Source organism: Neodiprion lecontei, chromosome 1 (assembly GCF_021901455.1).
Source record: "Neodiprion lecontei isolate iyNeoLeco1 chromosome 1, iyNeoLeco1.1, whole genome shotgun sequence".
NCBI classification, from domain to species: Eukaryota; Metazoa; Arthropoda; class Insecta; order Hymenoptera; family Diprionidae; genus Neodiprion; species Neodiprion lecontei.
The window spans coordinates 28,684,242-28,701,690 of record NC_060260.1 but is presented as its reverse complement, the minus strand read 5'-3'; the positions used below and the strand labels follow the sequence as shown (position 1 = coordinate 28,701,690).

Sequence of the window (17,449 nt, the reverse complement as noted above, 5' to 3'; positions counted from 1 at the left end):
CGGAGGGAAGAAGCGAAATGAATTATGCATAATGTGTTGATCAATTGTCATAGAGTGCAATTGTAATATATTCAGGGTAAAACGAATATTTATAACTAAACTTGAACCATATTTGACATTATTATACTAATGGATTCACTTCAATTTCACAGGTTCTTTTTTTAATCGATTTAAATTTGACTTGCATCTACGTCAATAGAAAGATTTAGATTTTGCATTCACTAAATAAGCAAGCGTCGACATTAATACAAAATTATGCAAATTAACTTTAGGCATTTATTTCAAAAGGTTTTCATTTTATATAACTGTTATGTTAGCAAATTCTAATGATATACTTTTATCTATTTAAATGATCAACTAATCCAATTTTAATTAACTAATGATTAAATAAACTTCATTCTCGTGCTTTGTATTATCGCTGAACTTAAGTAAATGGTTTGTTGATTTTTTTATACAAGTGATCGACTTATCACAATATACATTTCCTTAGATATGAAATTTTAAGTCTAAACGAAACAGTGTCATTATACAATAGAAAATATAGTATGACTGTTTTTCATTTTATCACAACTTAAAGTTTAATTTTATAGTTACTTGCCTCAATGACGGCAATATGCTATAATATTTACAGAGAACATATCCAGAAAGCATTTTCTACACCACTTTAAATTTTCATATTGTGACCCGTTCTTTGCAGTATTCAAGGTGTGAATAGTATGTTCAAAATATCTTAAGAAAAGCACAAATGAAATTAAGATTTGTAGAATTCTTATAAGCAAAGTAAAAAATCGGCAAGGTAAACACAACCATTCAATTTTTGTCATCCGTAGTCAATTAATTATGTAATTTGAATACGAAGATAAACTGTCATACTATTTAATAATTATTTTGGAATGAATACAATAAATAATATTGATGTTTCAGGCAGAATAGATAATCTATGACTAGTTTAGTAGACGCACTAGTAGAGAATATGTCGCGACTCTAGTTCATTATGATTCACGAAATCTACTGACAGGGTCAAGCAACGGAGAAGTTATACAGTGATATAGTTATATATTACGATTGCACGTATAAAACAATTTGCCGTTGGAATACGTTAACTCGCTCGGATCCTGGTATATACTAAATTCATGTAGAATATGTAATATGTGTAGAATTTCATAAGCCTAATGACGATACAAGTATGTGTGGAATATTCCAGATTATCCAATCTGCCTGTAACACTGATATGTAAAATATAATATATGCATATATATATGTGTATATATATATATGGCAAATAAATACGGACGTACTTGATTACGTATCGTCCTATTATCAGAATTACCGATCCACCAAGTAATTGGCACTTTGCAACGAAAGTTCGCCGAAAATTACAAAAATTATTCAAATTACCTCGTAACACAATATTATACAAATAACAGTTTAGTCGGAACTATGAATGTTACAATAATAATAATAACAACAATAATTACTTACAAACCCGCTATTCCTGAAAGGGTATATCCTCCACGAGCTATTAATAGCTTGTGTGGGGTACAGGAGCTAGGGAACGGTCTGTTACCATTATTATACGTTTAACCATTCAACAAGTTTGTGCTCTTCAAGCAAATTTGAAATTTTGCCAGATTTATTGAAACTTAAAAAGTTATTTCACTTGTATGATATAACAATTTCTTGATATGGCCTTAACTCGATATTGCGGATATTTTAAATTATTCTGTAGCATTTCGGATATTCATAGCACAAAAAGCATGACCATGCCTGTGCCACTAAATATTTAAGCCCTGAGTTTTGAATCCTTTATTTCCACAATTATTATTATTATGTAACTATGTATATATAGGGTTGGGTTGAAAATAAAAAGATTGTTCAATTGTACTTTACCACTTGTGCTCAAGTTTGGTACTCAAAAAATGTCGACTTATTTTTATTGTTAATTTTGAGGCATTGGTACTCTATGATGTTGCCTAAAATAAGAACGTATTATGAGTAGATATTCTGTTTTGAATAATGAGTCTATTTTGGCCCGTAAGACAACGACTTTATTTCAACGAAATATTTTTGGTAATACTTTATGCTCGTATAAAACTCAGTGTGGTTTAATGCCCACAGAATTTTTCACATCATGATTAATTCCTGGAAAATAGATATATCTAAGCCAGAAAGTCATGATTTGTTAAAAAATAAATTGTTTGTTTTGGATTATTATAATAGTTGATGAATTTCTTAATTTTATTTGTACAGAGTAAGTTACGTCCTTGACACTTCTTCTCTTTTGGCACTGATGATAGATATCTGATCGTCTTCTACTGCTTCTGTATTATTTTCAGTTTCTATACTATTCTCTTCACACTCAATGTTCTTCACTTCTTCAGAGACCTCGGAACTGTCGTCAGACTGTTGCATTTCATCCTCCTCGTTTAAAGTCACATCATAGTTATCTATTTCATATTCGTTATCTTCTTGTAAAATGTACTCTGTCACTTCGGGATTCGAATCTTCGTTGGGCAAATCAGAAACATTACGCTGTATTAGAATCTGATTACCATCAGCATCATTGGCGACCATAAGTACAGTTCCATCTAAATTAGGTATTTGCACAGTGTCTTCATTATCTACTACTTCCATATCATCACTTTCCTCGTTCGAATTTTCATCAAATACATCCTCTGTAATGTCAACTACACTTGAAATTTCTGCCAAATTATCTTCCTGATGCTCATCACTATGTTCTACTGTTTCTTCATTATGGTTTTCACGATCTGATCTGTCGTCTATGTCATTCAAGGTGACCTCTTCGTTTCCAGAAGCCTCCTCATTTTCAGAAGCTTCACTCTCGACCTTTGTACCTACATCTTCGAGTTCCGTACTTTCTTGATCATTATCAGAGTTTAACCCCAAAATTTCTGTCAAATTATTCGTAGATATATTCGTATTTTCCATTGTGCTTGCATCATCTTCGACTTTTATCGAATAAGCACCTGGCCATGAGGATTCACTTTTTTCTATTTCATCTCTAATTTGGTCTAGTTCACTCACCATTGTCAGGCTCTCAGAACTTGGAGCTGTCACTGCTATTGGACTCAACTTATACTGCACTGTATCAAACTGATTGGTTTCCTCATCTTCCATATTAGTCTTCACAGGTAATGGTACCATTGGACTTAAAATAGGCGGACCCTCATCGTCTAAATAATCTCCAGGCTCTTCTTTTAAAAGTGCTTGATTTTGTAGTTCGCAAGGTCTTTCTTCAAATTCTCTTTCATAAACATTGTGTAATTGCAATTTCACTTCGACGTTTCGAGAATCGTGATCTTCCTTTTCATTCTCATTTTCAATTTTTGGACTTTTAATTACATCAACAATTTTTCCTTGTTCCTGGAGTTTATCTTCACCATAATCTTCAGTGTCCATGATGTTTGTCTCATTGCTGTCACTTAGAACACTTACATCGTTAGTTTCTTTTTCATTTAAATCATTATTGCTATGCTCAGAATCCTCGTTTTCGCTGTGTGAATCACTACTGAGATCTTCCGTGATTCTACTCTGTGTTCCAGATTCGTCATCTATTTCGTTTGCTTCCTCGCCATCATCTACGTCCTCTTCATTGTCAATGTCGTCTTCTTCCTCGTCGCTTGTATTGCCAGTACCAGCATCACTGTGTGAAACATCACTGTTACTGTCCTCGTGATTTTCTGTTACATGATCTTCTGCCTCAGACTCAAATTCTAACTCTTCTGTTTCTTCCATCAATGAATTATCTTCATCTATCAAACTGCCCTTCTCTTCATTATCATTTTCATTTTGTACACTTGCATCTATGTCATTACTATGATCATCAAATTCAATTTGTTTTCCTGTGCAATTTTCCAAGTGCTCAGTCAATTTTTCTCTGTCCTCGAATCCTTGTTGGCAATCCTGACACCACTCAATACCATGATAATTTATATGAATACTCATGTGCAACCATAATTTACTTCTTGCATTGTGATATCTCCCACATATTTTACATGTAAAGTTGTTTCCTTCGCCAGTCAGAATCGCTGCATGTGTTGCTGTCAAGTGATTTGCTAATTCCTCATAAGTCTGACAAAGTTTCAAGCAGACACCACAGGTAACGGCTGCTTCGACTCTGTGAAAACGAATCAGATGTTGCCATAGATGTTTCTTCGCTGGCCACTGTTTTCCACAAACTTCACATGCGCACTCCGTATTTGTTGATTCATCGTAAACTTTTCTAGAATCTTTACGTGGGTACTTACTGTTTGAATTTCCTTTGACTGAGGATATAGGCATTAGATCCGGAATAGGTTTTTGAGCTGAAAGTTGCATGTTTATGTCCTCAAATAAATTGAAGTCTGGTATATTCAAATTTGATTCGTTTAGAATAGGGTCAGGCTCTTCTTTTTTTATTTGATTATTGTTTTTCAAATGCGCTTCAAGAATTGAGGTTTGAAAACTATTGTTACTATCTTTGTTTACACTATTACGTTTTGTGCAAACGTTGATATGGTTCCAAAACAAAGTTTTTGTGCAGAACTGCTTTCCGCAATTTTTGCATTCAAAGTTTTCTCTCTCCCTCATTTTTCTTTTAGCACTTACATAATCTGTTTTCGATTTTTTCGACATCCTAAGAGGATTCGTGTTATGGACATTTTGGCAATGTTGGGTCAATGTTTCATCATTTAAAAATATCTCGTGGCATAGATCGCAATCAAACGTGTCACTTAAAGGTCTCTTTCTTTTCAGCTCGCTAGAATCTTCATCGCATGCATCTTCTTCAAAGTCTAAATCTTCCGGTTCTTCTTTAACAAGTAGGTTTGCTGGTTCGTAGTCGTCTGGCTTGCCACTCAACGTCTCTAATCGATAATTGAACCCAGATAACTGGTCTTTTGGAACATTGTGAACATTAGCATAATGGTTTCTCAGCGCCTCATCTTTGGTGAAGACAGCAAGACATTGTTTACAAGTCCGGAATACTTTTCCGTGACACTTTTTTGTATGATCGAAAGCTTTCCACTTGGAAGCATACTGTTTGCCGCATACCTTGCAGGTATTTGGCTTTGATAAAATATGATTATGAACGGCCTCTACATGTCTCTTCAATTCCTTGGGATCCTTCATTGGAATCAAACAAACTCCACAAGAAACACCGATTTCATTTCTATGTAGAGATAAAATGTGCATTTTCAATTTGAGCTTATTTTCCACGGTGTCACCACAAAAATCACAGACATTTGGTGTATTGTGATATTTGTGATCTTTTTTATGAGATTCCAGATCTTCCCTGGTTCTGAATAATTTCTTGCAGTTGGTATGATCGCAAGTCAATTCAGGATGGTTCATATGATGAACTCTGTTGTGAGTCATAATACCTAACTTTGATGTTACTTCTTCATTGCAGAGGTGACACATATACGTACTATGATGGTTTTCTATGTGCTTTTGCAAACTGGCACGATCCTTGAATATCCTTTCACAAGCTCTACAGCGAGTTAGCAATGCCCCAGGATCTTTTCGGTAGTTCTGACAGCCTTTCATATGACGACGTAATAGATACCGTTTGTGAAAACCTTTGTTACATTTTTCGCAATGATGAGGAGTTTCGTCATCTGGATTTGGTGATTTGACACTCATCGATTCCCGTGTTTCTTTTTTAGTCTCTGGTTCATACCTGTGAATTTTTGCAATATGGGCAGCTAAATGTTCCTTCGAAGCACTTGTCTTTGAACAGTACTTGCACGTTACATCCTCATGTCCTTTATGCACGCGATTAACGTGTTTCCATAAGTGAGACGTCCGTCCGTAAAATTTGTTACATAAGTCACACGGGAACAAGCCGTGAATATTTCGTCTGTGAGTACATAATTCTTTTAAATCTGCAAATTTCAAATTAGAACACATTTCACAGCTCAAATTTGGATCAGGAATGCTGTAATCAATCCTGGCGGCGTCGGTAATTGACTCGAGAACACTGCTATTTATATAACTATCTACATCCAGCCCATGAATTTTTCTGTGTCTGGACATTTTCGACTTGTTCGAATATGGTCTACCACAAATATCGCAACTAAAATCTCCATTTGTAAGAGGCCAATGCTTGGCTTTTACATGGGCACTTAGTTGAATTACGTCAGGGAAAACCTTCAGGCAAACTCCACAAATTAAAGGCACGGTATCTGAATGAACGCCCATCACATGTTTCCAATAATCAACTCGGCTACCCCAAAGTTTTCCACATATTTCACAGGTATTCGGGGATGCGCCTTGAGCAGAATGATGTTGGACATGTTCATTGCGCAATGATCTAGTTGCGAAAATTTTGCCACAGGTGTCCCGTTCACACTAAATGCAACAAAAATTTTTGAATTAGTATCATTATTTCGTTTTTGATTTCAAAAAATAATATTTGCATCGAATTTTTAAAGTAAACGAAATCAAATATAATGAATTTATTTCTCAGAGAAGATTTTTCACGAGCCTACTGTGTTAAGAAATAGAAACCTGCTTGTAATTATGTTATTAAAATTGTCTACACATTCAATTTCAATGAATCTCATCTGTAAATACAGCATCTATATTCAAGACAATATGAAATAACAAAAGTTGAACTTATTTGAAATTGAATACTATGCCATAGGAGAAGAAACACATGATAAACTAAAGACTTACTCTAATAGCAGGCTCATTGCTGTGAATACTACTGACATGAAGCCAGCGTTCCCATTTGCTTGGGTGAGAACTACCACATAATTCACATACGAAAAATAAATGATACTGTGCTCGATTTCCATTACCACTCACAGAACCAGTTCCGCTTCCATTGCCAGCAGAATCTCCGATTGGTGCCAGTGGTTCAGACTGAAAAAGGAAGTGACAAGTTTAATCATTTGCAATTTCGTTGTTGTAAACGTATCTCGGAATCAGTATTCCAACTGATAAATATCGCCTGAATACTTCACAAAAATACGAAATGTTATTGTAAAATTATGCTATATGATCCTTAAAAATAGATGTTTCTAAAAGACTAGATGACCAATTCATAAAACAATAATGAACTGGTATTGGTCATACTACTAAATAGAATCAATTCTCTTTAAAGAGTACGTGTATTTTATTTGATCACATTGACATCACCACTTTTAGTAGTGCTTTATCAGTCATAGCATATATCTGCCTATTTCTTAGGACTATTTATTCTTATAGACTAGTACTGTTCAATTATGAAATAAGAACAATCTGCATAGAAAAACATTCTTTTACTCTCGGAAACAGCTAATCTGGTAACAAGACTTGTGAGAGGCTTGTGCCCAAATAGTCGTGATATTTTTATAACTATGGTATATTCAGATATATAGGCTGATCCAGAACTATTGCCTTATCGTTTACCGATGTATTTCTCATAAAAGTCTGCGGCAGAAAGGTTTTTTTACTTTTGATAGGAAATTTGTTCTTTGCGAATTACAGCCATTTGAAATCCACGAGCTGCCAATCGCATTCTATTCTGCGCCATCAGATGCTACTAGATTAGCCAATTTCAAACAGCTGTAATACCCAAAAGACAAATTTCCTATGAGAAGTAAGAAACGTTTTAGTAGCAGACTTTCATGCGGAATACATTGGTAGCCTATGGGAGGGTAGTCCTGGTTAACTTTGTATAATTAGAAAACCGCAAGAATTTAATATATTACCCTCGAAACGTCTTGATTGGGGACTTGTTCAATAAATGCTGAATAAATTTTGTTCTTCAATCATCATTTCAAAAGTTGAAAAATAACTGTTCATATTTCATAGTTTCATACCATACAATTTTACCTTGTGAGCATTTCTTTGATGGCGTATAAGATGATCTTCACTAGGAAATGACTTGTTACAAATATAACAATCCATTCTTTCACCTTCGTCACCATCAAACTCTAATGTCTGATCATTTGCTTCGTTACCGTTGAAATTTTCATTATAGTAATTACTATTGAGCTGAACAAAACCGGCTGGGTCATAGCCAGAGTCAATATTGTGTATGGAGACATGTGTTATTAATTTTTTTCTTGAATCATGTTGCCTGCCGCAAATTGTACAACTATACCTGAAAGAAGCAATGTACATATTCAGTGATAAAGTACTTTAGAACCAAATGACAAAAGAATCTTACCTTCGCTGTTCAGAAACGTGTAACTTAGACCCTCCATGGTACATATTGACGTGATTCAGCAGCTGAGTATTATCAGAGCAAATTTTCAAACACACGCCGCATGCAAATGCTGCATGTTCTTTATGAGTTGCTCGAATATGCAACCACAGTGAAGCACGATCATTGAAATCGCGAGTACAGATTTCACAGACGAAAACAGTTTCAATTTCAATCATGTTCTCCGGACTGCTTTCATGTTCTGATTCATTATCAAGGTTACCCTGTAATAATTCAATAAATAATTCATAGGAATATAATTGCAGAACCTATGAACTATCATGAGTTATAAAGGATTGAAAAACGGCTAAGAATGTAAAAAGTTAAGTTTTTGTGAAGTACTAAATAAACATCAACGAAACGTCAATTTCATCGAGTTCTAGCCATACATTTAGCATTGAGTAAATGAACTTCAATCTAGATAGACCTATAATATACCTGAGGGGACATCGAGGACTCCGAAATATCCCTGCTGTGGTCATGGGTTACTGTTTCTTTTGGTTTTTTGGATATCTGCAAAGCTGCAGATCTTTTCAGACATTTATCACTATCAATTATTGGACCCGGATCGACGCCATGAGATGCCACAATGTGCCTACTTAGTGACGACTTCAATGAAAAATCTTTTTCGCACAGGATACAAATAAAAGGTTTGTCAGCATCGTGAGTGAGTTCATGTTCTTTGAGACTATCCACAGACGTAAAGCTCTGCGGACAAGTCTCACAATACCACCTCTTCTGTCCATCTGTCTCACTGCTATCTGTTTGGTAATATAATGTTGCTGTTAACATTTCACTATTATATCATTCATGACAAGTTGAACATCTGATTAATATTGAAAAAGAAGACGAAATATTAAAGGGTACGAGAATTTTCATAAGAATTATAAAAAATAAAAAAAAAATAAAAAAAATATGAAACAGACTAATGTGTTACGTTTTCGACAAATTTACCTGTTCTACATATTTGCTTCGGTTTTTGCTTTGTTCTTCGTTCGTCATAATCTCGTTTGAAATTCTCCTTCTTTGTCAAGGCTTGTTTAAGAATTGTTAATTGGGGATTTTTTGCCAGTTTTGCTTTTGCATCCCTATAATCTTTACCTTCATCGTCAGAGTCTAAACTTGACAAATCAGATGTGTCAATAACAGTCTTAGTAATTTTTTGCATAGAAATCTTGTTGGAAGTTTCTTTCTTTCGTTCCCCAGCGCATACCCGACTGTGCTTGTTCAAATCTGTCACATTTGTGTACATTTTTGGACATGTTTTGCACTGAAATTTATTATCTTGTTGAACATAGGGCAGCGGCAACGCAGGAGGTGGCGGTAAACCTGAGTGCCGCGCCTTTACATGCTCTTCCAAATTTGTTCTTGTCGAATAAATCCGTGAACAGTACCTGCACGTCACTGCTGGATGTCCTCTAGAGTAAATAAAATAACATGATTACAGTAATGATTTGAAAGAACTTAAAGATTACGAAATAATAATTGAGAAATAAATGTTAATTGACATTTAAGGAAAACACTCTTCTAATCCGCAAAAATATTTCACATAATGAACAAATCGTATGAATACGAAACTATTTCTACGTGACAGTTACCATGGATCAGACAATTAGCTCACCTGTGGGCAGTAGATACATGACCCCACCTATGTTTCGCAGTGGAGTATGATTTGTTGCATAAATCACATTGAAACGGCCTTTTGTACGATGTATGATCATCAGTGATGACCTTTTCTCCAACAATATCACCTGCTCCAGCATGAATTTTAGCATGCAGTGACAAGTGTCCTTTCGAACTAAACGCTTTGTTACATAAAGAGCAGACATAAACTTCGTGTTGTTCTGAAGTATGTTGAAATATACCAGATCCATTACTAGCCCCTGGAAGATTGAGAGGGTCACCTTCATCCACATCTTCAGTCACCATGGACGTCAGTTCCAAAAAGTCACTTGGGTTTGTTTCCATATCCATTTCATATTCTTCTGATTTTTGGTCATCGTGATCATCTGCACCTATCTCAGTATGGCGCAATTAGCAATATACTCAATGAGAGCAATGAAGCCAAAATCGTTTAATTAATAATTAAATTTACTCACCATCATCACTGACACCGTGATCGAGGATCTCTTCAATTTCATGATCTGCTTCTCCATCCGAATTCAACCTTGGTGGAGTTCCTAAAGCACCGTTGGGGTTTACTATGGGGGCTTCTGGAATGAGTATTGGCATATTTTCTTTTTCCTTAAGGAGTTCTGAATGCAGCTGATTAAACTGATGGCTGTGGTTTTGTGTTCCATCCCCGATCTTGGTTGTGCAATATGAAAAGGATTGTTGGATATGTTATTACACCTCTTTGTCAATTTATTACCTATTACACCGTGATTTGTACATAAGTTTTTAATTTCAAACAAAAGACAAAGAAGATACTTACATCACCGTGATGGGGCGGCAGATATCTCTCAAGTAGGGCCACTGCGTTAACGCATGCTGTTCTGAAGTCGTAAAAATTTTCCAAATTATACATGCACCGATAGCAAAGACATTTCGGTAGCCTGTCGTTTTCTGCAATCTGAAAAATGAAATAAAAATTAATTAACCAACGACTTTACCCTACACAGTTTTACAGTTTTTATCTGTGTATACTAGGAAGAGCGAACGTATTATACAAAAGTTCTCATTTGAATTTTCCGACTATGTATTAAAAAACGTCAGTACAAGCAGGTTCGAAATTAATAAGAAACAACTGGATTGATAGTAGTAAAAACTCCCTGAGTCCCAATTCATTCATGAAAGGACAAAAGAGAAAGTGTTACTTTACTATTTACTATGTAGGTCAAGGTATTTTACTCTTGAATGAATTAATTAAGTACAACAAGCACAAGAATTGAATAAAGCACATATTAAGGAGACATTGAATTACTATACACATGGGTTCATCATCCTTGGTTGAGAGCATTTTTAAAACAACTCTTACATGCATTAAACTGTGTCAAGAACAACCAGTGTTGCATCCAAATAACTTTAACCATAATCCAATTTCATGTCGTTAAAAAATTATAAACAAATAAAAATTCAGAATTGGACAACTTAGATTACATATATTAAATATTAGACAATTATAGGTCTATTGATAGAAAAGGATAGGACGCTGACGATTGATGGTGTTTTTTATTTATTAGAAAGAGAACAATTTCGAAAATTTTCAGGTGAGTTGAAAAATTAATGACGGAGCCAGGAATCGAACCTGGTATTTAGAGATGCTTTACCGGAGACTTACTCCACTAGACCACCTAGCCGCCCTGTTGTTTATTTATGTAACAAAAAAAAAAAATATTGCAGAGATGGATAACAGTATTATCATTGTACGGCAAATTTGTTCAACATATACTATAATCGAAAGTAACGTATATTGGTCGGAAATATATCTATATATTCTCGAAATCCAAATACACGAATTACCTTGAGTCAGCGGCGCACGTGACTTCTTTTACTTTCTCCCGATGTCTAGACTGGCACGATTACTTTACTTTTGCTTTCATTGCGAATAATTAAAAAAATTTCAATCATAACTTTAACTAGCTATACTGAGTTAACGAGGATAAATGCAAATAAGTATAAATACATAACATGCGTCTAATTTCGGCTTTTGATCAAGCTACTTGGAATTCAAATTTAAAATGAACTCCATGCAAAGCAGGGACACCGATATCCCACTTATGTTATTTTACGACTATTGTTTTAGCTATCCATCACCGCACGTTGGTGTATACGGAAGTGAGATTTTGTAATACCGCACGCATAAAAATTACTGTAATTTACCGCGGACGTGTAACTCGTGTGTAATCGACTCTCGCGTAATCGCTGAAACTTGCAATCGTCAATCGGTCTCTTTTATTCGGTTGCACAAAGATTACTATTAAATGAGCTAGTAACGTTGGATATACGATTAGACGATTAAGCTGCATCAGGCGCGGATTGTTATCGTGACAATCGTATAATTATTAGGATTTAACTTTGCGTCTGATGGATACGAGGCTGAAACTATCAGCCAGAATTAGCAGCCAAACGTTCTAATGTTCATTTGAATGAGGTAGTGAAGTCGCAAAATCCTAATTTTGTCAAATACTTTGAACCCCCAATACTTTTATAGAATTATGAGGATAAAACGGAACGGCATTTTTTTATTTCCAAAAAGTTTAACACGTTCGGCTGCTAACTCTGGCTACTAGTTTCAGCTTCATTCCGATGGATGTAATTCCTTAAACTCTATTTGGCGGAAGAAACGTAAAATTATTATGACGCTGAAACTAGATGAGGTTGGAGTTAGTAACGTTGTTGTAGGGATGCACGTTTAGGACAAATCGTTACTTCACACCTTCAGAATTGCCTGAAATTGAGTAAACCACGATAAATAAAATACATTAATATTTGGAAAAGCCAACTCATTGAAAGTTATTCTAAAATTAAACAATAATGAAGTTTTCACTGATGTTTCGTTACAGTATCAGGGTTCGTACGCTTCTTGGAATCTTAAATTCCCTGAATTTTCCAGGCATTCCAGTCTGAAAATAGGATTTTCCAGTAACCTTTCATGAAATATGCCACTGATTAATGACAATTTTTTACACATTATCACTAATACCTACAATATCACTTATTACTATCTGACTATCAATTTACAAATAGTCTGCAATTTTCCGTAAGAAAAAAAAAAACGACAGAAGGTTCGGTATTAGGTAATATACATAGAATGTATGAAGTGGTGCGACGAAACAAAATTTTAAGTGGGATCTATTTTTTTATTGAGATCGACGGTACTTTGTATAAGAACGAGTTTATTTCTTCGATAGACTCAAAATTCCAGTCTTAATTTCGAAACTCCCTGACTTTTCCCTGACTTTTCCATGCTGTAAGAAATTCCCTGATTTTTTCCGGTTTTCCCTGTGTGTACGAACCCTGAGTAACGATACTAACTTCGGCTTCGTCAAACTAGCAGGTAATTCGGAATTTCAAACCCGCACCGTTTGGTCACCTCCTGTATCCATTCTACCTGTATTACCTGGAAATGAATACATATTGGATAAGAAAATGTGTCGCCGTGAAATACGTATTTCACTTTGTCCTCCGTACAATAAATGGTAATAAATCTTATATTCATGTCCGTACAAAACCAAGTACGTTAAGTTTGCGACTACACAGTTCCGCAGGTATCCGTGCCAATTTTCATAAAGGCAGGTAGGTCCTTAGATTTTCAAGGCAGGTACTTAGGTCAGGCCGGTCAGGTTTTATTTCAACCTAACGGTACTGTCAATGGGGGGACTCCAACGGGTTATCACGACCTGAAAGTTTCGTCGGGGTAGGTATATAATAATGCCGGCGTGATGGTTGCACCATCGAAGGTGGGCATTTAATGCGTTATTGCGTGTGTAATGATATACTTATTGAAATACGTAGGGAAAACAATGCGTTAGTGATGGACATGCATGTATAAACACATGGCATGTATGCGAATGAGCAGAATGCACACATAGCCGTGCAGTAAGATTACGCAGCCGTCTTGAGCAGCAGACAAGACGACTAGCTCGGTACGTCCGAAGCCAGTTGTGCAGCTGCGCGAGCTGATGTTCTTGCATGGCTGCTCGAGGCAGGTGAATTGCAGAAAGCTTCGGATTTCGGAATGGATCTCGATACGTTCGACCATGCGAAATAAAATTATCACAAGACAAACTTACTTTTTCCTCTTTCCTGTCGCTGAATGATTTTCGCAAGACTTTCGTACACAACTGGCAATCAATATTTTCTAGCTACAGATACTTGTCAATAGCTATGTACGGCAATGCACGAAAAATATTTTAAATAGAGTTTGAAAATATCTCAAAATTGTACGGTCTTTATTTGACTGTAATTTCCAGAATAGTTTGTCTCGACTCTTTTCGAAGTGTGACAAATTTCCAAACGCTATTTATGATTTCAAACTGAAATGAAAAGTTCATGAATCGAAATGAGAATATTCCAGGATTTTTTCTATGCATTTGAAACGTAACGCTTCGTCGAGAAATGTTTAGTTGTACCGACAGAGAGGAAGCATGCCGTTTGAAAATTATCTCTGCGCAGAATCTAACGATAAGATCCCAACATTTGAATCGGAGTTGAGTTTTTCAAATGAGTCGAGGTGAGTTTGAGTAAATAATTACAGGCTTCTTGGTGCCTGGAAAAACTCATGTCAAAGTAACAGTGGGAAAAAATACGAAGGAAAAGTCGCGCGTCCGTTTGTATACCGAAAAATTCGAAGGCCGTATGTTGAAACAACGTACATAGTATTCATCTGCGAACGTTAATTTTCAACGATTGCGTCAAGTAAACCACGATAACAGGCGTCGAATGTTCATAAGAATAAGACAAAATAACGCGATAGAAGACGCGAGATGCGGGATGCGGGATTTTAACAAGTAACAAAGCGAAATGCAGCGGAAAACTTGGGTAAAATGGGTAAAACCTACCGAGAGCATTTATCGCTTAGGAGGATGCGTCAGGGCTCAAGAGGCCGGAGGGAGGCTAAACGCAGAGCCGAGCTCTTAAGCCGACCCGACCCGACCCACCCGGGGACCCAGGGTTCGCTGTCGTCGCACTAGCAGACGGCCAACTTCCGCGAGGGAGAGGGCAGGCAGACACCAGGGAAAGAGGAAAGAGGAAAAGAGGGGACAACCGAGGCACCGGGACATGGCTCGTCTTCCACGTAGCCAACAACCGCACCCGACCCGACATACCTACTGCTCGAAGAACCAAACTGTTGTGGACGCGAGATAATAAAAAATATACCACGAGTATCCTCGACTTACGTAGCAGACCACTAATGATGTTATTACACAAAGACCTTCAAGTTCGAGTTCTTCAATTTTCTTATAATTTTGATACAAGATATGTGTATCCACTCAGTAACTTGATGCAAACTCGAAATGTTAATGCATCGTGTATTATACTATGAATTAGAAAATGGAAATAAAAGTATGTTTAGAGTAATAACAATTAGCAGTAACATAGAGATTTAATTAATACGCAGGTAAATATTGTTTTGTTACTCCTTTTTTAAATCGTAAATCTAACACCCTGTTTCAATCGCATCGATTTTCATGATTTTCGTAGCATCTAATGTATGTACAGACGAATGTGTTTGTCGAATGCACGGGAGATAGCGTGCGCAAGGGTATAAGGGTGTAATCGAATGTAAACACACGTTTGAGCGTACCGTAAATTCGTGTAAAGTTGAAGCACATTGCTGACCACAACTTGAGTAGATTAATAGAATCGGTTATTGGAGTTAGAAAGAATCCCATATTGAAGGAAATTGAATTATCATAATAACCGTGTGTGAAAGCAGCGAAGAATAAATCAACACGTGGAAGTTGAACGAAGCGATTAAATTAACCTTGAAAATTACTAGCTGACGAATAGCTGTCAGATTCATAGGAGCAAAATGAAAATAGAAGAACAAAAAAATGTGTAACACTAACGTATACTCTGTTTGGTATTAGTCATTATTGTATCAACTATTGTAAATATAAACAAAATACATGCTGTGGCTGTATGCATGTACTACATGCAAGCTTGTGCATTCGCTTAAAAAGTCGACGGTCATTTCAGCATTATAATTATTGATAAAATTTTTTGTTTTCAATTTTAAGCATAAATTGTTACTATACATCGCAAAAATTGCCATTTCTTTAAACAAATCATTAGATATCCGTAGAAAACGAATGATCGACCATAAGTTTGGCTGAAGACTTTGTCGTATACGCGATCAACACGATTAACCGTCGTCCCGATGACGACGTGATCTTACACGTCGAGCTCCAATGCGCAAAATGTCGCCCGATCCCTAGCTTCGTAGACGTTGCGTTGAAGCTGCGAGAAAGAAAGAATCTCTGGGCGTCGCCGAGGAAGTCGTTGCGTTACGATACCTCTTGTAGCGAATCGGAGGAGATGCGAACGTGGTTAAATGTATAGTCAAGAACGAGGATAAATCGCCGCGTATAACATACAACGATGCCGTAGCGACGACCCTGGCACGGCCTCGATGGCGTAGGTGTTAACGAACATGTCTGGGATTTACCTTGAAGGGAAGGCAGGTCTGAATTTTGTCGACAAGCTGTCGACTCCGTCCCTCTTTACCAAAAATGTCCATTTTTATGGCGTCGTAGGAGGCGCAGAGCCTGCAGAGGTCAGCGTAGCCTTCCTTGGACTCCATTTTCGAAATTTTCTCACTGATTTTTCACAAAGCACCACCCAGGGAACCCGCGCACTCGGCGCCGCTCGTACAACTGCCGCGCGACACTCTTCCTCGCCGAGCCTCGCCGCCCACTTCACGTCACATTTTCACTGTTTCACCTCATACAACTAGGTATCGAGGAACTGCCCACTGTTCTACCAAATATCCAATCCTCACACATGTCCCTTATCTTCTTCTATCACTCAACAGTTAATGTTTTCACCGAAACTTGAGTAAACCGTGTTTATATCAGCGATGTGCCTACGATTTTCGAGCCAAGCCGCCATATTGTATACAGTCACTACAGCCACTTGTTTTTACCAATACGGCGCATCGCAGAGATGGTGTCGCCATCTACATTAGAAAGTCCTCAAACTGACAGCACGTAACGTTCCCTCGCAAGAACAGCAATCTGCAAATTTTTGCTGTAAGAATTTCGACTCGAATGTATATAGGGAAACGGTGACGATAGTCACGCTACAAATCACGTTTCAAATCTCATATGCGATTGATGTAGTCGAACAAAATCTCTGGCATGGATTTGCCTTCATACATTTTTGCAACTTGATACACATGCCAATAATGAACATATCAGTTTTGATTTTTTTAATTTTACTTTATATACCTATACATTATTATATTTTAATAATAATTATTATAATTATAGTACTCATTCAATCACTTGCAATCAGCAGTTATATCACAATCATACTAACTAGGCATGTACCAGAGTTCCATTCATACTAATAAAGAGACGTACAATAACGCAAAATAATCCAAAATCATTTATACACAGCTGAAAAGAAATACAGAAATCTCTTGTTGTATTTACTTTATATTGTTGGTCTATGGTCCAACAATACTTTTTTTAAGATTCATAATTTAAGTAATGATGTAAACCCGTGCGCATGACAGTTTATTTGTGATCAAGGCTGTAGGCCCACGTACGTACACAGAGTAAGAGAAATACTCCGTGCTTTACTATT

At 36.4% G+C, this 17,449-nt stretch overlaps 1 protein-coding gene across 2 annotated transcripts; it reads right to left on the bottom strand.

Moving 5' to 3' along the window:
* Positions 1 to 262: 262 nt before the first annotated feature.
* Positions 263 to 16,442, bottom strand: LOC107223367 (zinc finger protein Xfin). 2 transcript variants are annotated; one of them, XM_015663028.2, is made up of 10 exons: positions 16,308 to 16,442; positions 10,629 to 10,766; positions 10,294 to 10,501; positions 9,816 to 10,209; positions 9,149 to 9,612; positions 8,633 to 8,955; positions 8,159 to 8,418; positions 7,822 to 8,092; positions 6,679 to 6,867; positions 263 to 6,351 (listed from the first exon to the last, which is right to left on the bottom strand). In XM_015663028.2, exons 1-10 carry the CDS (start codon positions 16,440 to 16,442, stop codon positions 2,257 to 2,259), a joined length of 6,477 nt encoding a protein of 2,158 aa, XP_015518514.2. In that variant the 3' UTR covers positions 263 to 2,256. The 2 variants fall into 2 exon arrangements, with proteins under 2 accessions (XP_015518514.2, XP_046585706.1); XM_046729750.1 differs by having other exon boundaries at positions 6,811 to 6,867.
* Between the last annotated feature and the right edge of the window lie 1,007 nt (positions 16,443 to 17,449).